Below are 20,074 nucleotides of genomic sequence, written 5' to 3'. Positions count from 1 at the left end.
TAGCTGCTCCAGGTAGCACTCTGGGCTTACCCCTCCTGTATCAGAAACTACAGCCCCTGCTCCCAGACTGAATACACCTTGCTGTTGCTCTGCAGTGGGGCGTTCCCTCTCTTTGTTGGCTGAATAGCACTTCCCAGCTCCAGGGCAGCTTGAAAGGAGATAGATGGATAGCAGTAGTGGCAGCCTCAGGAGCGCTGTCACCTTGTCTTCAGAGAGTTGAGACTGCTCACCATCAGCCCTTTAACATTTGTTCAAAGACATGAATTGCTGGACCTGGGAATGAATAAACGGTATGAAAGTTGCCACATATGCCACTAGAAATCATGTGACATCTCAGTGTTTGAGGAGGTAGTGCTCCATGACATCAGGAAGCTTGTCAGTTTATGGTAGGAGTATCACCAGTTTATCACGCCTAGACAGGCTAATGGGAGAGGAGCTGAAATATCACGTAGCACCCAAGTCCTGATTTTGCTTCCTTTGAAGGCAAAGGCCAAAATCCCACAGATTGCAATGACAGCTGGACTGGACCTCTAAACGCAGCGCTGCTCGTGTGCACTGCAGTCACTGAAATTCAAGATTAAGTACTATGTGGCTGAGCAAACAAGCTCAAAGACAGACCACTGGTAATGTTTTCTGGGAAGCTTTGTGGAGCTGCTGGGATAAGGAATATGGTTTCACATATAGGCTGCAGAGTCAAATCCATCTGAAGTCAGTGAACAGAAGCACTTGCTGTTTGGTTGCCTATCACAAATGTATTGAAGAGATGAGCATGAGGCATCTTTATCCCATTTAGCTCTGACAGCAGCTAAAGAAACAATAGTAGTCATGCCAGCTGCCCTGGTTTGGTGCAGTCTACCCATGTCATAGCACAAACTGGCTGGCCCAAAACTGGCCATGGCCCAAATGGGCTGCTAGAGTGCCATCTTCTCCTTACTGCACTGCAACTCTGCCCAGAAATAAGTAACTGCAGCAGTGGAATGGTTTGGATCTTCTTCCTCTAGGGATAGTCAGTCTTTGTCCTTTCTGCTAAATTTAAAGCCAAACTGGGCTAAAACAAGGATAAATAAAATCTGTTTTAGCTCTGTTAAGCCTTAATATCAACTATAACGCCAAGAAGACTGAGCTCCTACTGGTTATGCTTTTTGAGCTCCTACTGGTTATGCTTCCAATCTTGGGAGAAGGATGGCCGAGGGGTTATAGTATAGGTCTAGGGTCTGGGGGGGGTTGGAATTCAAGTCCTGCCTCCACAGCACAGACTTCCTGTGGGACCTTGGCCAAGTCACTTATCTCCTCTGTGATGGTACAATGAGGACAATAGCATTTCCCTACTTCATGGCAGTTTTGTGAAGATTAAAGAACAAGGTACACACATATTGTAGTGATGGGGACCATACAGGTACCTGAGGCAGGTAGTCTTGAGGTGCTAGGCATACCTGTTGGTATCTGTGCTACAGCTGCTCTGGGGAAAACTAATGTCTCCATTCCTCTTGTGGTATAAGCACTCAGGACTCGGGGCTGGTTCCAGCCCCTACAGCTTACACTATTAGTCTGCAGCAGTTGGGGCTCGTACTGCCATTGAACCTGGTGTTTTCTATCTAAAAATCAGCAGGGCTGTAAGTCCAGCACTGTTCAGTCTGTCTCTTTGTTGCTGACTGGCAAAGAGTTTTGAGGAAGCAGGAGGGACAAGGAACATTTCCCACAACCCAGGTGCTCTGCATATGAGAAGAACTGTGGATTTCCTTTGTAAGTTGTCCTGCCCTAGCCCCACATCCCTCCATTGGTTATAATATGACATACAGGGCCACTCTCAGGCTCTGGAGTCCAGTTCTCTCTGGCTATTACCTGGGTCTCCTACTTCCTGGGCAACTGCCCTGACCACTGGGTGTTTGCCTTTAACTTATATGAGAAACCACAGCTTCCTCTTGAGACAAGGTTTTTTCCTTGCAGGACTTCTGTCCCTGACCCAAATTCCTTTCATCACAGAAAGCCTCTCAACTCAAATGCTCCTGTGCTGCAGATAATAGATCCATGCTGATCTGGCTGCAAGGAGGGAGTGGGGAGCTACCAGATGGTAGTGAATTTAAAGGCAGGATCCTCACATTTTTACTCTGTAGCTCCCAACAAGTTCTAAGTCTACAAACCAGCTCAGCCAGTAGATATGGGCGGGACCCAGGGATCACAAGAAAGCAACAGACTGAAGGAGCTTTTACACATTAGTCCTGCTCATCCCTGCAAGAGCGAACAGCTCATATTATGTGTTGAAGGCAGCAAGATCTAGCTTGGCTGCAGGACAATCGAAAAGATGCTTAGAATATCTCCTACAAATAGATGTGCCTGGTGCTAGATTTCTCAGTGGACTTATGCCAGAAAACTGGCCGCTTGCTTTCCTTGACTTGTTTGGAAGCTGTCTTGCACTACTCAGGGTCATGTCTCTCTGTCACTCCTTTTCTGCCAGGTGAGCTGCACTGAGGTCCCACCTGCACAGTACATGGAGCCAGGCAGGAGGAAGTAGATCTTAAAAGCATGCTGGCAGAGAAAGGGAGCAGAAGTTGCTGTACTGTTTTGTCCTGCCTTGGAATTCCACTGTGTAGTTCACAGCTGGGCTCATTGATTCAGAGCAGAGTGTACATTTAGAATCTCCCACTGTTTTCCTTTAGCTTTGAAATCCATTGAGGCTTTAAGTTCCCAAAGCACCAGCAATGCTTGTTGAGTTACTGAGCCTCCACATGGTGATGTAATGAGGAGGGCTAGCAATGGATCTTCACAGCAGAACTCTTTGGCTAAGTACAGACAGTCAAAAAGCCAGAGGCTGAATCAATTCAGTCTTTGCAGGTTAGTCTAAACTGTGCAGATTGAATGTATAAGCAATGAACAGACACTTACTTTTGACTTGTGAAATGCAGCCACATGCCTGCAATGGCTCAAGTCAGAAGCTGGGGGTGCTAGAGCAGGGTGCCAGCCACTGCCAAGGGAAAGGGAAGACAGAAAGCCTCCAAGGCTCCCCCCCTGACTTCCCCCCACCCCATCCCTGCTCCAGAGGAGGGGGTGTTGTCAGGCACCAGCCTACTGGAAGGTGAGGACCCCAGCCCAGGTCTGCCAGGGGTGCAGGGGAGTTCACTTAAACCAGTTTATGTGTAACTTCTGTCCCTAACCTTCTAGTCTATAGCACTGCAGTCTGTTGGGCCTTGCTAATGGTTGGGCCACAAGGTGATCTACTAGGTATATGCCCAGCAAATAAACAAGCTTTAGTTCAAGCGCCACCACCACCATTTTGAAGCATGGGGACACTGATACATGAGACACTATGGCGCTTTAATTAGACTGGCTCTCAGAGCCATTCTAATTACAGCACCACCCCCTTCCCCTCCCACCCCTGCAGCATGTGTAAAAGTTCCCTTGGACTCCTAACTTTTAGGTCCCTTTATTGAATTAGGCTTGCAATCCATATACAGCAGCATACAAGTGCTAAAGAAGTTTGCTAGGTCACTAGGCTAAATACATCTTTGATCACACTGGCCATGGTGCAGGCCAGGGTGGGGGCCTCTCCCTAATCACAGCATCCTGCTGGAGCCTTGCCACATCCCCAACATCGGCTCAGCACTATACAAGGGAAGGGAGGGCTCACTCTAGCATCCCCCAGCATCTAACCTGAGCCACTGCAGGCATGTGCCTGCATTTCCCAAATCAAAAGTGAATTTCTATCCATTTGCAAATTGGTTCGATCTTTGCAGGTTAGACTAACCTGCAAAGATTGAATCAATTCAGACTTGGGCTTCTTGAATGTCTGTCCCTAGCCCAGATGTTTCAAGGCTTCCCTTCAGTGCAAGACCTCACCTTCTGCTATTAAGGATCCACAGCCCAGGAATGCCAACCTCTTTCATAAAACAGCTTCATTGTCCAAGCACCCACACAGCAGGTGGGAGACTAGGATAACCACCCCCCACCCTTTGCTTGAGGAGGCTTAAACCCACATCTCCCACTTCCCAGTGCCCCAACCACCAAGTTGTGCAATAAAGAATTCAAACATTGCTGGGCCAGAATACACAAAAGTGGGCAAAATTATGAAGGTACTTTTGTGGAAGGTGGAACCCTGGGCCCAGCTTTTCAAAGATTTTCTATAGTTTATACGCACCAGTCTTTAGGTGTCTAAATCCAGTTTGGATCAGGCATATACTCCCAGAGGTGAAAGCAGATAGTAAGTTACTCAGATGCCTTCCCCCCGCCCCCTAACTCATTTCTGCTAGTCAGTCTGTTTAACAAGCATAGTCTACTTTTAGTTCTGCCCCCCAAAAATGTTGCTTCTCCACATTGTGGAAGAGGCTTCTCACTTGGATGTGAGGAGGGCATCCATCCAACCTGCCATGGCAAATTGTGTGCACAACAGGCAGTTGTTTTGCTTCTGGGGGAGAGCTGCCATTGCATTGGCAGTTTGGTCTGGGCCCAATATTACAAAGAGAGACTATGCCAGGTTTCACTTGATAGTTTCATAGTTTCATGGTTGGTAGGGTCAGAAGGGACCTAAGCAGATCATCAAGTCCAATGCCCTGCCATGGGCAGGAAAGGATGGTTGTTTAGTCTTCTTTTGAAACCCCCCAGGGTAGGGGCAAGCACCACTTCCCTTGGAAGTTGGTTCTGGCTCCTAGCTGCCCTGACTGTGAAGTAGTGCCTCCTGATGTCTAGCCTGAATCTACTCTCTGTCAACTTATGGCCGTTGTTCCTTGTTACTCCCGGTAGTGCTTGGGGAAACAGGGTCTCTCCCATTGCCTGCTGGTCCCCCTTGGCAAGTTTATAGACAGCCACCAGATCCCCCCCATAGCCTTCTCTTGTGGAGGCTGAACAGGTTCAGGTCCCATAGTCTCTCCTCATAGGGCCTACCCTGCTGCTCCCTTATCATGTGAGTGGCCCTCCTCTGGACCCTCTCAATGCTATCCACATCCTTCCTGAAGTGTGGCACCCAGAACTGGACGCAGTACTCCAACTGCGGCCTGACCAGTGTCACACAGAGGGGGAGGATCACCTCCTTGGACCTGCTCGTGATGCATCTATGGATGCATGACAAGGTACATTTAGCCTTACTGACCACGTGTCCACACTTTTGAGCATTCTTGCAGCTCCCTGTTGTTGGAGGCCCTGCTTTTGCACTGGTGAGAGGCAAGCCCCCAGCCTCTCCTTCCCTATATAGTGGTGCTCCCTGGAACTAAGCTTTGTGTCTGTGGTAGGGAATATGGGAGTGCAGAAAGCACCATTTTTGGTTTGCAGATGATACTCAGAGGAGAGAGGCCCCTGCTATTTCCTGTTTCCAGGCTGTTCCAAATCCCCATGGTCCTTCCCCAGCTGGGACAACAGAAATACACTGCAAAAACAAAAACTTGCATCAGCAACCAGCCCTGCCAAGAGCTTGCTGAGTATTTTCTGCCATTGGGGTGAAACTCTGACAGGCTTATCTCTTCACAGTTCAGGTTATGGTGAGCGCCCCCCCCTGACATTTCTGCAGAGCCTTTTCTGCCAGCTCAGTACCACAGGATCACTTTCCCCACCACCACCCTCCAGAAGCAAGTCAAGGTCCATTTTCCCACCCTGGTGGCCAAGGTTTTGCCTCTTCTACAGTATTAACTTTTCAGATGGTGTGGGGCCAAACTACAAATTCTCTACCCAGGAACACAGCGCAGTACCCCACTCTGCCAGGCTGGCTGCATGTCCCTGTTTCTGCTGGCTAAGGATACACTCATCACATATCCTCTGGGGGCATGAGCCAGCTAATCAGAACAGTTACTTCCATCAAACAAGGAACCTGCGAGTCATGCCAAGACTTTGCCCACACTCCTGAATGTACCATACCCTGAATTCAGCAGGCTTGGGTTTCACTGGGCCAACAAGAGAGAAAAAACAACCCAAGGGCACTCCACCAAGAACACTAGGCTTCCTGGGATCTCAAGACCTCTATCAGGAGCCCAGCTGCTGTTCTCTGGCAGGAGTGTGTTGTTCTTTGGAATCAAGTCAGTCACACCTATAGAGAAATGATAGTGAAAGCACTACTGCCCCACCAGCGTTTAAGCTATTCCTAAACCCACTGTAGGGTGACCCATTGCTGTCAGGAGCAAGCCAGTTTCCCAACACAGATGGGGCTTCCCTTTGTTAAGGAAGACAGTGTGTGCCTTCGCATTTCTGTTGCAAGTGAGATGACTCAACCATTTGCAATGGCAATTTATGACCTTTTACTTGCAAATTATGCAGAGAACTTAAACAAACAAGCCTGTCTCTGTACACTGCAGACCCAGCCTTTCTATTCCTGCCACTCTACTTTAAACATGTGCCTTTAGAGTCTCTTTATAAACCAGGGTCACTCTTATATTACAGATATTTTTAGACCTCCTGCCAAGAGACTAATAACTACCTCCCAATGCAAAAACAAGACCTGTTAACCTTGTCCCCAGGACACACTTTGCCTGATGGAAGGAGACTGATGAGAATTAATTTCTCTAAGATCCCTAGGATCAGGCATTGCCTCTTCTTCAAAAGCTTTGGGCTGACCTCACTCATGCAAGTGACCAGATACCAGCAGTGATCTCGAGCGTGCTGCACTGATGGCATTTTAAACTTCACTCCCAGTCCCACTAAGTTAGCACCTGTCCCCTGAAATGGGAACACAGGAAGAAAAGGGTGGCCTGACTCCTCAGAGTGAAAAAAATAGGAAGGTGCTAGGCAAGGAATCAGTGGTGTGCACAAGGAATGGAGGAGGTGCCTGGGAGGTACGGAAGTGGCTGCAGGGGTGGAAAGAGGCCCCTGAAGATTCTGGGAAAGGTGCTACAATCAACAAAGGACTGCTGGGGATGCCTGCTCCCTGCACAGGCCATACAGAGGCAGGCTGGAAAGTTCCCTGTATTCTTGGTGATCAGGGTTGGGGTTGGAGCAGCTTGGTGGCCATACTTGGTGGGTGGGAGAAGTCAGGATAGTAGCAGAAGTCTGGTAATCCGGTGGTTTTTGAAGCATGCACATGCTTAGCCACCCTGCTGTCAGTGTGTCTAGCTCAGCTGGTCAGCTCTTTCTACAGATAGCTGAAGTATGTGATGGTTTATTGGGAGGGGGAAATATTATCAAACAGAGACACCAGCATGAGTGTCTACAGGTGCCTATCAGCGGAGGACATATGATTCAGCCTAACTAGGACACCTACAACTGATTTTTGTACAGAAGACTCCATTTTTCTTTATGGCTTTCTGTTTTCACACCAGCTGACCAGGCCTGCAGCTCACAGCTTGTCCATCAATTAATTCTGTACTCTCTACAGCAGGGGCAGGCAAAGTCTGGCTCATAGGCCAGATCGGGCTTGCAGCAGATTCCATTTCCCAGCAACCCCTGCCCACGCCGCTAGGGCCAGCAGTGCTGGGAGGGCGGGCAGCTGCTCCAGTGCCAGGATCTTGCAGTGGTGACAGCATGATCCAGAGCCAGGGCAGAACTGTGATCCACTACCCATACGCCCCAGGCAGGGGCATGCAGGCAGCAGATCACACATCTGCTCTGGCTCTGGACCATGCTGTCACTGATGCAAGATCTCAACCCTAGCCCCAGAGCAGCTCCCCAGCCAGCTGCACACCCTACCAGTGCTGCTGGGGGTCGGTCTCCATGGAAACCCTGGCCCCATGCTGCCAAGGCACCCTGCTGCTGCCATCTCCATGGAAACCAGCCATGGGCAGGGGCTGTTGGGAAATGGAGTCTGGCCAGTGGGTAGATTTGCCATTTTGTCCATCCCTGCTCTACAGTCTTCCAGCTAGTAACAGCCCCTCCCCCTCAGTAATCCCCAGCAGGACTGCTAATACATCTCACCTGTCAGTCATGGATCTGTTTGTTCCAGACCTCTGCTTAAGAGTGGAGTTATGCAAAGCAGTCACAGTTAAGCGGCTAGATCCAACCTCTACCCAAGGAGCTGAAAGAACAGTGATAAACAAGTGCATCCCAGACTGGCCCACTTCAAGAGAGACAAAGGCTCAATAAGCCACCTAACCTGAGCTAAATATTTTAATTCACTGCTTCGTTTCTAAGTGCACTAGGTCAGATAATTAAACTGCATTTAAAAGGGTCTCCTCTTTTTCTCTGTCCCCATCCTAGTGCTGGCTGTGTGATGCTCAGACACGATGACAAACCACTTGAATATTTAGGATCTAGCCCCAGTTGAGAAAGAAGAGAGAAAAAGGCAGATTCATCAGCTGGTGACGTGTAGCAGATGCGGAGAGCAGTAGTGGGTGACTTGTGCTAGTCTCTCTGAAACTGCCCAGATGTGAAGAAAGGAAAGCAGTGTGGGTGGAAGAAGGATAGAGGAGTGCTCTTGGGTTAGGGAAGGAGACAGGTAAAATCTGTTGAAAATTTAAGAGTCCTTGACTAGAAAGAACTGAACAAGAATTTGCTTGGCCCAGGCAGCTGGATACCACAAGAACAAGAATACAGGCAACCCCCACTTAACACTCTTCATTGGTTCCAGAAAAAACGAGCTTTAAGTGGAACTGTGCTAAGCGAAACCCATTTCCCCATAGGGTTTAATGTAAATAGAAATAATTGGTTACTTCTGCTTCTCACCATCGCTGCTGCCTCTCCCCACCTCTCTACCTGCCTGCTGGCCACTCCGGCCCCATGTGCCAACCTATGTCCTGCGCTCCTGCTGGCTCTGGCGCCATGGGGCCCCACACTCATGCTTTTCTCCACCGCCGCTTCTTCCCAGCCCCCTGCCCACCAGCTGCTCCAGCACCATGTGCAAGCCCGGGCCCCCCACTCCTGCTGCCCCACCCTGGGCCCCTGCTGGCCCTGGCCCTGCGGCACCAGTGCGGGCCCCAAGCTCATGCCCACCCGCTCGCCGCTTCTCGCTGCTGCTGCTGCTTTGCTGAGCGCTATAAGGAAACTGGCTCAGCGCTAAGTGAAACGAGGTATGAATTTTAAATGAGCGCTATAGCAAAATACTGCTAAGTGAAACCGCATTAAGCAGGGGCTGCCTGTATAGGCCATTTTTCTTCCCTCTGTGCCTTGTGCAAACATTCCCCACTTCAACTCACTCTGAATGTAGGTTATCCTTGCCCTGGTCACATTACCCCTTACCCACGCTGGAGACTGGCTTGTTGGGAACTTCCACGCTAGTGTGCCCCTATGCTTCCTGGCTCTGAATCTGACCTCACACTCATAATTCAGTGTTTGGCTAGAGCACTCTTACTCCACAAAGCAAACCCCAATGCTCAAAACTTATCTTCAGGTTCAGAAGTAATCCCCTGCCTGGCCTGCAGGCAGCTATTAATAATCTGACATGTAGTGACCCGAGAACGACACCCTACTGTTTGGGAGGCTAATTCTGGATTGCCTTAAACCCTTTGGAAAGATGTCATCTGAAGTGACGTATCATTTTCTGCGCCCTCCCTGCCCAGTCAGCACTGACTCTTTAACCGTCTCTCCAAACAATGCCAGAGTCACAAAGCAATTAAGGGAGATGTGTGTGTGTGCATCTGTGTACACATGCACACACACATCTATCTATCTATCTATCTATCTATCTATCTATCTATCTATCTATCTATCTATCTATCAGTTGCTTAGAATTTTTTTAAATAATACCAATATTCCTGATGATCTTCTGCCCTTTTGCCTTCCCCCACATGTAAGGTAAGGGTTAATTTGCCTTTTGTTCAGAAGTGTAGGGATAAAGAGTTTAATGATTCGCTCTAGCTAAAACAGAAAATCTGTGGCAAAAGTGAAGATAATACAGGATTTTGATTCTAATTATCCCTAATGTTAATTATTAGTCTACAATGCTTTTCCTCTTCATCATCATCTATGTACCACATTTAATGCACTGTGGTAAGAAACTATTATGCTGAATATCCTCTCTCTGAGCAGCTGAATAACATAATATATTTAATCCGTAGATTGTGGGGGGAAACTTACACCTCAGAGCTGGGTTAACAGAGGCACTTGGAGATGAAGGGACCTACCCAAGGTCCCTCACCAATTCAGTGGCAAAGGCATAAGGAGAACCCAGAGTTCAGAAGTCCCTTAGGCCACATATAGGCCACTTTTTTCAGCTGCAGGCAGGAATAAACCACCCCAGATTAGCTGAACAGGCACTAGGACCTAGGCAGTGCCACAGCTTGCCTCTACAGCTGCACTGGGAGAATGCCCACAACTAGCGCTTTCCCCCTCCACCAAATGCCACTGAAGCCCCACATGCATGGGCTGGAGCCAATAGTTCTGTGAGCTGAATCTGATCCACAGGTCATAGGTGGTCAATCCCTGCCTTAGGCCACAGTAGCCAACTGTAAGCAGGTGAATTGCTTGTAGGATGAACTGGAGACATGATTCAACTAGCTACTGAGAGTCCACATAGCACTTCATGCTTTTCTCTCTCTTCCCTTCTTTTTTGGCTCTACAGCAGCACATTCATCTCAGGTTTCACTCGCACCTCAGTGCCCTGCAGGAGGTGAATGCTAGACTGAGTCCAGCATGTGTCTATACAAATAGAATTCAGTTCTCTATATGACTATAATCTATTTTAGTCTTTGGATGCCAAGAAAGTCATAAAACATTTTAATCAATAAGATCCAAAGGGCTCTTGGATATACCAAAACTTTATAACTTGATCTTTCCTTCTACTACAATGTAACAGGACCACAACTAAAGGCAGGTATGGCACCTCCTGGGTTAGGGACAGACATTACACATCAACCGGTTTAAGTGATCAGAAACTGGTTTAAACCTATGACAGAACAGGCATTCAGTGCCCATAAACCAGTTTGAAAATGGATGAAACCGGTTTGAGATAAACCTGGTTGAATGTGGTATCAGACTTAACTGATTTGGGTCAAACTGGGTTTATGCAATGTCTGTCCCAGACCCCTTGCTGGTTTAAGTTAAATCAGACTCCCCCAGCATCCTGGCATGCTCTCTGGGCTGGGCAGGGCTCTCTGCTCCAAAGAGCTGGGCTGGCCCCTTCCCTCTGCTACCTGGCTGGAACTCTGGCAGAGACTTACAGGCAAAGCAGGGTCTGCTAGCTTCCCCATGCCCCTCTACCCTCTTTCTCCCCTCGCTGCTTTAGCAGAGATCCCTTCCTTCTCTCTCCCACAGCACGGATCGTAGCCAGCATTTGGTATGCTAGCTAATGCTATGTAAGGCAGATAGGACAGTGTCTGCCTAGGGCTTTTTGGAGCTAATCAACAGATCAGCTGGTAATGTCCCTGCATTCCTTTCTTTGGAAAAAGTTGTTTAAGAAGAGCTTGAACTAATGAACAAGGCGTTGTTTTCTGATGGGGTGCTAAATGCTGATACAGAGCTGATAAATGCTTTGTTATCAAGGAGGTCCAGGGGCCCCTTCCTAATCAGAGCATCCTGTTGAGGCCTGGCCATGCCCCCTTCAGCTCAGTCCTGTTGAAGGGAAGGGAGGGCTGCTCTAGCCTCCCTGGGCTTCTAGCCTGAGACTGCAGGCATGTGCCAGTATTTTTTCAGTCCAGAAGGGATGTCTGTATGGTTACAAAGTGATTTAGCCTAGCAAAGATTTAGATTAACCTGCAAAGATTGAATCAATTCAGGCTCAGGCTTTCTGAATGTCTGTTCTTAGTCCTGGTTTATGCAATGTTTGTCTCAGACCCCAGGTCCCAGGTCAATATAATCCTGTCTTTTCTCCTCCCTGATTAGCCAGGGTACCTCTCTGTGCTTGCCCACCACACTTTTGATGTTATGTTAATTTGGTGGGTTGCTCCAGTCCACCACAGTGATTCCTTCACTTCTCAGGCACAGTTCAGTTCACTGGGCCCTCAGCCTGTGCCCCAACAAATGACTAACAATCCTTTGTTGATTGCAGCATCTTCCCCAGACATCATCAGTGTCCTCTCTGCACCCCATCCACTGCCATGCCTCACAGTTATAACCAGCAATATAAATCCAACCTGACACATGACCAGTTGCAGCAGGGTGCTTTTCTCCAGGCCTCTTCCCCAACTTGTATTCAAATCACATTGACATCTCCCAGCTTGGGCCTCCCTAGTCCTATTCACAGGTCCATCAGCCTCCATTGCAGCTTCTTCAGTCAGTGCAGGGAGCTCCTTTAATGAGAAAAGTTTGGGCCAGTCTGCGGTTCCTAGCACTGCTTCCCTCAGCAACCAGCAGGTAACTCCTACCTCTGGCCCTGCTCAGATCACACTGGGTCTTTGCCTCTGGTACAGGGCTTATATAGCTCCCGGTGCCTCCTGTTACATAGAGCCCATACCTTTTAATAAAGGAGATCTGGAGAAACATTTCAGTCAAAATGATAGACAATAAGGAGAAACAGAGAGTGTAGGTAAAGGCCACATGTTTAAAGGCATTCTAGAGCAGAGGTTCCCAACAACCGCACTGCGACCCGGTACTGGGCTGTGGCGGGTTGCATGTCGGGTTGTGACTTCCGCCGCCAGCAGTCACATGCAGGGTTAAAGCTGGGCAGCAGGGCACTCTTGCGAGGCAGGCAGCTTGCTTCATGCGCCCTATCCCGCCACAATGGCTGCACCCGGTGGGAGAGGGGGGATGCAGGCAGGAAAATGCCTGGGGCAGAGGATGGGGATATGGCTCTGCTGCTTGCTCCTAGGAAAGGCAGCAGAGCCCCTTCTTCCTGGGCAGCCCCAGCTGGGTCCCCAGGGCCACTGGCTGCGCAACTCCCTCCCCTGCAGGGTCCCCCTGTGCCTGCGGCTGCAGTACCCCAACCCAATCCAATCCTCACACCCCTCCCCACCCCATAAAAATTAAAAATGTAAATTAAATCTAAATATGTAAATTAGATAGTTTTCCGGTCTGCAGTATAAAAGGGTTGGGAACCACTGTTAGAGCGTAACTCCCACTGCTAGCCACCTAAATGATTAAAAATCATGCCTCTAACAGTCTAGAGACAAAGGTTAGATAATATATTTTTGGTGAATAGGTTATTCACCAGACATGCAATTTTCCCCTAAAATAACTGGAAAAAAATTGAAAAAGTCAAAGTTTTGTTTTGACATTTGTGAAATGAATCATTTCAACTTTTTGTTTCAAAGTTATATTGCATGTGGTAGCTTAAGAACATTTATTTTTCAAAGGAGGTGATAAAAACACCCTCAAAAAATAAAAATACATTTTAGGTCAGATGAAAAAAATGGATTCAACAACCTGAAAGTATTTTTTATTCAGTTGGCTTTTGTTTCCATTTTCTTGAAGGAAAACAAAAAAGATTTTGTTTTGGGTTAACTAGACATGAACATTTGTTTCTCAATTTTTTGTTTTGGCCATCAGCCACAAACGAGTTATTCTCACAGCCCTTCCAGAAATGGGTTGAGGAACTCCATACCGAATGGCACTTTGGCCTGTTAGGCTTAATAAGGCTTCATTTTTAGTATGACTGTAAAGGAGTCAGGAGCTCTGCTTAGCACCTGCAGGAAAAGTTGCTAGGTGCTCTTCACAAACTTAGGCTGGTTTGATTTCCAGTTCCTTCATAAGCACAATTAGCCTTCATGCACACTACAGCTGCTATCCAGCTCAGTAAACCAGTGCATTATATGAGTCTTCTGTCTCGATTTTAACAGAGGAGTGTAAATGGCACCAGTCTTGGCTGCGCAGAGCAGCACTTCAGACTGGATGGATGAAGGATAAGCATCACTGCAGTGTCACTTATGACATAAATTACCTTCAGCCATATTTTCCTCCTAATTCCCAACAGTCCATGGTTGGCTTGGGACAGTGGCAAGAGCATGTCTACCTGAGAGCAAAGCACAGCAGAGCCCATCCCCTACTGCTTTTCCTTGCAGGTGCTCTCATGTTTTTCAGTTCCTCCAGCACGCAGGGGCATCTCTGTGCTGTGGCGGTGCTTTTATTTTGCATGGTGGTTGATACTTTCAGTCACAGTTTTGTATATAAAAAGTAATGATGCTGTTGGGGTGTCATTTGTACTAATAATGCCCCCTTTTTCTCCCCCCTTCCCTTCTCCCTCACCCATTGTACATTGTATGTGTGTGTGTCTCTCTGCTTCTGGATTCTTCCTTCCCCGCTTGCCCTCCCCCACCTCTGCATGGCTTCAAACTCTTGCGCTTCTGTACTGGCTGCTCCCACCTGGTGAATGGTGGCTCTTGTCTCTCATTAGATAGTTACGCTTCAGCCTCAGGTGAAGAACAGCGGGTAGGTGAGAGGGATTCCGTTTGCACTTCCCGTTCCCGTCATGGGTCTCCCCCACCTACCACTTCTTCGCCCCACTCACTCAGTGACTGTGTCGGCAGGCCCGTGCCCTCCCAGCCCGATCCCTGCTTGATGGACGAGAGTTGGTTTGTCACCCCTCCCCCCTGTTTTACTGCAGAAGGCCCTGCCCCTGTCAACATGGAGAGCAACCCTATGGAGGACCTTCTGATTGAACACCCCAGCATGTCCGTCTATGTCACCAGCAACAGCATCGTGGTGGAAAGGGAGAGCCCTGATGAGCAGATCAGTGAAGGGTGAGTCTGACCATGGTGCATTGGGCATCATAGTAATAATAATGCTATTGCTTTTCTATGTAGCCTTTTTGAAAAGTGACATCACCCCTGCTTTATAGCTAGGGAGACAGAAGAACAGAGGAGTTGGGAGACATGGCCAGGGTCACACACACTGAGTCAGTGGCAGAGCTACAATTACAGCTTAGGTCTCTTACTGTCTCTGAAGTATTGTGGGGGGGGGAAGCCTTACCCAGTGGACAGAGCACCCTTAGCATTCAAGTAACGCCAAATGGCTAGAAGCCTAAAGAAAGATTCCCCTGTGAAGGAGGGAAGTATCCAGAGTTTATACAGCCCTATCTTCAGAGGAGTGTTTTTTGTGATAATGTTATGTGTTACTATAAACTGCGTTATGACCACATGTACGAATTCTTTATTTGGTTTGTCTGGAACCTTACCCCAGTTTCAATAATCTGCTCTGGGACATACATACCTCCTGCTGGAATGAGCTAGCACAGGCTAAGATTGGGTGGTTGCACCCCTATTAGTTACACTTCTGGCAGTCCTCTCTGTGCTATCCCATATTCACATCTCCATGACAGCAGCCAGGCCCCCTGCTACTGCATGGACCTATTGGGAAGTCGTGAACTTCTTGCCTTCTGGAGAAAGGAGCGGGTCCAGTCCTATTTGAACAGCAATTACCAAGATGCCACAAGCTAAAAAAGCAAAGGCAGGAAAAGAGAGTGCTCCTGGGATCCTCAGTGGATTCAGGAATGGGACAGTGGGGGTGTGGCCTCCTCCCACTTTGGCTGTGCTGTACATGCCCAGTGACCTCTGAGCTTACTATACAGTCAGCACCAGCTCCTGCTAGAGCTCAGTGTGAGCAGTGAGTTCTGAGCTCATCAGCTGCTTGGGCTGGGGTCTGGCTGGGGCCCTGCTTTTGCTTGGCTCGAGAGCCCAGCGGGTGAATGCTACTGCTGTTCACCTTTCCCTTCCCCCTGCTTCCCTGCTAAATTCAGCAGCAGGGGAAAAGACGGGAGGATGCACCCACCCCCTGGGCTCCAGAGTTGTGGGAAAGCAGGGACCTCAGGCAGACCCTGCACCAAGAGCTCATGTGCAGCAAAAGGGGATGTGCCTGTGCTACTGCACCCCCTCTGGATCCACCCCTTCCTGGGACTTGGCCTACTGCTGCATGGAGCAAAGGAGCTCTGACAGAGCTACAGGAATACTGGGGATAAGAAAAGGATCCCAGCGAATGCTCCAGAAACCTGCTTACACTCTGAGGAGCTGGGTTGGAGGCCCTCACTGACTCCAGCCTGGAATTTGAAACAATTTGGAGACGATGCAGAATGGCACCCAGATGGCTTTGGAGTCTGACCTGGAGGGATTTCCTCAGGCAATCAAGATCTGTGTGGCCTCCAGACCCCCCATCCAAAGCTCCTCCACTGAAACTCAGGAAGAGACCCAGCCTGACACTACAGTGTGTTTATGTGTTTATTGAGGAGTAAAGGGAAGGGAGCTTTACATATATTATATGCTATATGGCAATAGAAATATGAAGGGGGATTTCAAGAGCCCTCTTTTTCATACTGACTGGATGCCACCCTGTTACCCATGAGCCTCTTGGTGTAATCGGGTGCTCCCCACCTGCTCAGCTTCCTCTGCACTCAAGATGGTGTCCAAGCTGGAGCCTTTCATCCTGGGGAAGATTTATATCCCTGAACTAACAAAACCCAGTATTATCAGTCAAACATGCCACTTCCCATCTTCCTTCCTGTGCTGCTTGATTCTTTTTCTCCTACTCACCAAGCCATCTTCTCCCATTTGAGATGACAGGACCACAAAAGCTAAAAGTCACGTACATGGAGGACAGGTGTATGTATTGGAACAACAGATATAAGGAAAAAAGCATAAAAAACAGTAGAAAAAATTACTTTGGCTCTTGATTTGATCAGTTCCCTGGGCTTTAACTTGTTTTACAATTTGAAGTAAATTACTGAAATTAGACTTCAGAGTTATTTCTGAATACACAGTGATTATAATTAGATCCTCAGAATTGTTAACACACTGGGTTTAGAAGAATTGCTGCAAAGTGTAACTTGCAGTGCATTTTATGCTGCTCTGCAGGTGTTATGAAAGAGGATACAAGACAAAAATGATGGGGCATCTCAATAAGAATTTTGTCCTTTCAACTCCTGGCTTTGGGCGGGGGGAGCATCCTGAAAACCAGTAGCATTTTCCTGGTGTGTTTGTTTGTTGCCTTTTTGAATAAGGCCCTCCTCTGCCTCATGAGCATACAGCTCAGTGTAGCACCTCCAGTGTAAGGACCTCCTGTATAGGTAAGGATTTGAAATTACTTACCTACCCAGCCCCATTGGTACAGGAGCTTTTTACCAAGAGGAAGTAAGGTGGTACCCAGTTCTCTGGGTTTTAAGTTTGCACTATTATGCTGAATCAATAAAGTTTTTGTTATATGTTTTGTTTTCCTTAGGTAAAAAAGTTTCTTTTAGGGGCAAACCTTCCTTAATGGGATTAGTTCCTCATAAACTCTTGACCTAAACACACTGAATGCACTTGGTTACAGCACCTTCATTTTCAAACACTACACCCTGGCCTCAAAGTGGAAGCAATTGCATCCCTGACACTGTCTCTGTGACCATACAGGAACCCTGTAGGTGGCACACAGTTCAGGTGTTAATAACATCCAGAAAATCCCACAACCACCAGACTTCCCAGCCATCAGTGGGGGTCCTGCCTTGCTTGTCACAGCAGCTGGGCAAAATATGAGGTAGATTTTGCTTGGAAGCTTTGTCATGAGGCACCTCCACCTTCCCTTCAGCCTTCCAAATGCCTACTCCACTAGCATTCTGCAGCTGTTCAGGGTAGAGATAAACAGCTAACTTCTCCTGTTCAAGTGCTAGGGAAGCAAGATGGTAAGCCAGATCTCTTAGAATGATGAATGAATCTTGTCACCACTGAGATTCTTAGTGGTCCAAAGAACAGAAATTCACTGAATGGGAGAGGCCAGTTTCTAGAGCTCCTGACAACCTGAACTTTTCCAGACCTACCACCCTATGACTGGTGAATCTGCCCCAGTGACCACCCAGGTCCTTCAGCACCATGGAAAAATACCTTCTGTTGATGACTTCAAGGTCTGATTTGGCAGAAGAGGGCAGAGAATAATCATGTAGGTCCCATCAATGACTCATGCGCAGTTAGGAACTCTTGACCATGAACGTCCATTAATAACCTCCTGTGCATTGCTAAGCTTCATGACCCTCTGTTGTGTTAACCTGGATGGTTAATTTATTGTAACCATCTAGTTAGTCACTGACAGCAATTGGGGGTGGCGAGCTTCCAGAAGAGGGGTGGCCTTGTGCTTCTCCAGGCTGAGGGGAACTTGCATGTAGGTGTTTCACCATGATAGCTCTGCAGTGAGCTTTGCACGGGCAAAGGTCTACTGCATCCAAGTTCTTCTGTCACTGCTGATCATTCCAGGTCTGCTAAACTATCCAGTCTCAATATTCGCTACTCACTGACTGAGCCCAGAATTGGTCATCCATAAAGTTGCTTCAGGAAAATGTCCTGCAGAAGTAACTGCTTCATCTTCCAGCCAAATTGCTACAAGATCCTCATGGCTGTCTCTCCATTTACCCAAAGCCATTTGGCTGTGTGATTGCCAGCTTATGTATTAACAGGTATCAGGTTTGCTGGCTTCTTTCTCCAAAACCTGACAAGGGTTTGAACAGTTTGTTGATGCACCTGCTTCAAAAGTTATGAGGGTATTTATAGTAGAAAAATATTGAAAACAATGTTCTATGTAGACAAGGAACTTGGATCCACTTGCTTCTTGCTGCCCTCTTAGGATTTACAATGCTCACTCTGAAGGATGGATGTGCACTGCTTAAGAGTTCTTCTCCCTCCACTCAGCACCTCTGCTTCTCCTTCTCCTTGGTCCTGCAATTAAGTTGTATTTCTGAGGGCAAAAATTATCCACTCCAGAATTCTGTTGTCCCTAATGTCTAAACTACCACCCTCCCAGGGAGGAAAATAACACAGGGCAAGGACAAGGAAAGCCCTGTGCTTTTCAGGTGGACTCCTCCTGCAAGGCAGTAGTGATCCTTTCTCCCAAGCATATACATCCTGCCATCAAGGAGCAGCACACTTCACAAACAGTTCGGGGAAGTGTGTCCAGCATGGTGGGTCACAAGCCACTCAGGTTGCTCATCTCCACTGCTGGTGTCACCAACTTCCTTCCCTTTGGGCATGTCTACATATGAATATTAATGCAACACAATAAACGCCAGCACAGTTTGTACCAGAGTTTATTGCTCCCAGATGCAGTGTTTACATGTATGTGCGCCTGGGACCACAGCACATTGAGTCAGGGCAGCACAGTGTGGCAGCACCCTCATGCTCCAGCCAGCCCCAGTCAGCACCTACACGCGCACTGCGGCAGAGTAAATAACTCTGCCATAACCTAGTACTTGTATCGGGCAGTACCTTGTTGAAGAGAGTTAATTAGTTTACTACATTAGAGTTAATTAGTTTATTCTGACCTAATAGCTTTACTTGTATAAACAGAGATGTTTTACTGTGGAGCTAATTAGTCTACTCTGCAGTAGATGTCTCATATAGCAGCACCCTCCGTTTCTGAAAAAAATCAAAACAAACTATCTTGCAAGCACATCCACTGGGCAGACAAACAGAGTGAAGGACCAAAGGGAGATACAAAGAGCCATAAAGGTTGCAGTATTAAAACACCATGATAATGCAGGTCTTAGACCATAATTATTTATACAGCAGCACAGATGGTCATGGCCCCATTCTGGATGGAATTTATGGGCCAGTCTTAGTCAAGCCAGAGGGCAATGCTAAGCATCATCTGTTCTTATTTAATTCATCCTTTGCAAACCTCTTCTTCCTTAAAGCCAAAATTTGATCTTGTTTGAGTCACTGGGACATGGAAATCAGTGGGTTAAAAAATGAAAGAAAATTGCTATGAATAATAATTAAAAGCAGAGGGAAAATGAAGACAGCTTGAGCTGTTCATGATTCCCCTCATCTACTCTGATGAGAAGGAACATGGTTTAACTGCAGCAGTCACTTTATCTTGGAAAACCCTGTATCTTTTAGTAGCTGTGCTTATTGCAGATTTTTGACCCAGTATGCAGGGCTGGCCTGCCTGATGAAGTTGGTTTTTCAGTCAGAATTCAGGAGGCCATGTAATTTTGAAAGGGCTTTCAACAAATGTGACTTAAAAACATTTAGATACAATAGGACTTGTTCACTGGTGATGGTTAAGAGACAGGTGTGAACTGTATGTGAATAACTAAGCCAAAGGGAGCCTATGATAAACATAAAGATTTTGCTGAAGGGATGGAGGAAATGAATTTAAATCTCCTCTAAATCTGGCCCTGTGTGCGTTTGTGTCTCAAACATGCATGTATCCCCACCCACATGCATGCACACGCACACACACACACACACACACACACACACAGACAGCTTAATACTGATTAAGGGGATATCAGCCTGTTTAATATCCATATTTTTAAGAATCAAGCTGATGTTGCTGATACTGCAAATTTAGGGTGATTAATGCAGGCCTGTAATCTTTGTATTGGATTAGACTGAGGATC

At 47.5% G+C, this 20,074-nt stretch overlaps 1 protein-coding gene across 1 annotated transcript in view; it reads left to right on the top strand.

The window, feature by feature from the left end:
* The window catches only part of TP53INP2 (tumor protein p53 inducible nuclear protein 2), a 59,353-nt gene that overhangs the window by 26,986 nt on the left and 12,293 nt on the right, over positions 1–20,074 (top strand). The window contains exon 3 of the mRNA XM_059733243.1: positions 14,321–14,456. Within this exon, the coding sequence (XP_059589226.1) occupies positions 14,321–14,456 (136 nt within the window). The remainder of the gene's footprint in view (positions 1–14,320; positions 14,457–20,074) is intronic.

This window comes from Alligator mississippiensis, chromosome 9, assembly GCF_030867095.1.
Source record: "Alligator mississippiensis isolate rAllMis1 chromosome 9, rAllMis1, whole genome shotgun sequence".
Lineage (NCBI taxonomy): Eukaryota > Metazoa > Chordata > Crocodylia > Alligatoridae > Alligator > Alligator mississippiensis.
Note: the sequence above shows the minus strand (reverse complement) of the source record. Positions and strands in the feature narration are given on the sequence as shown.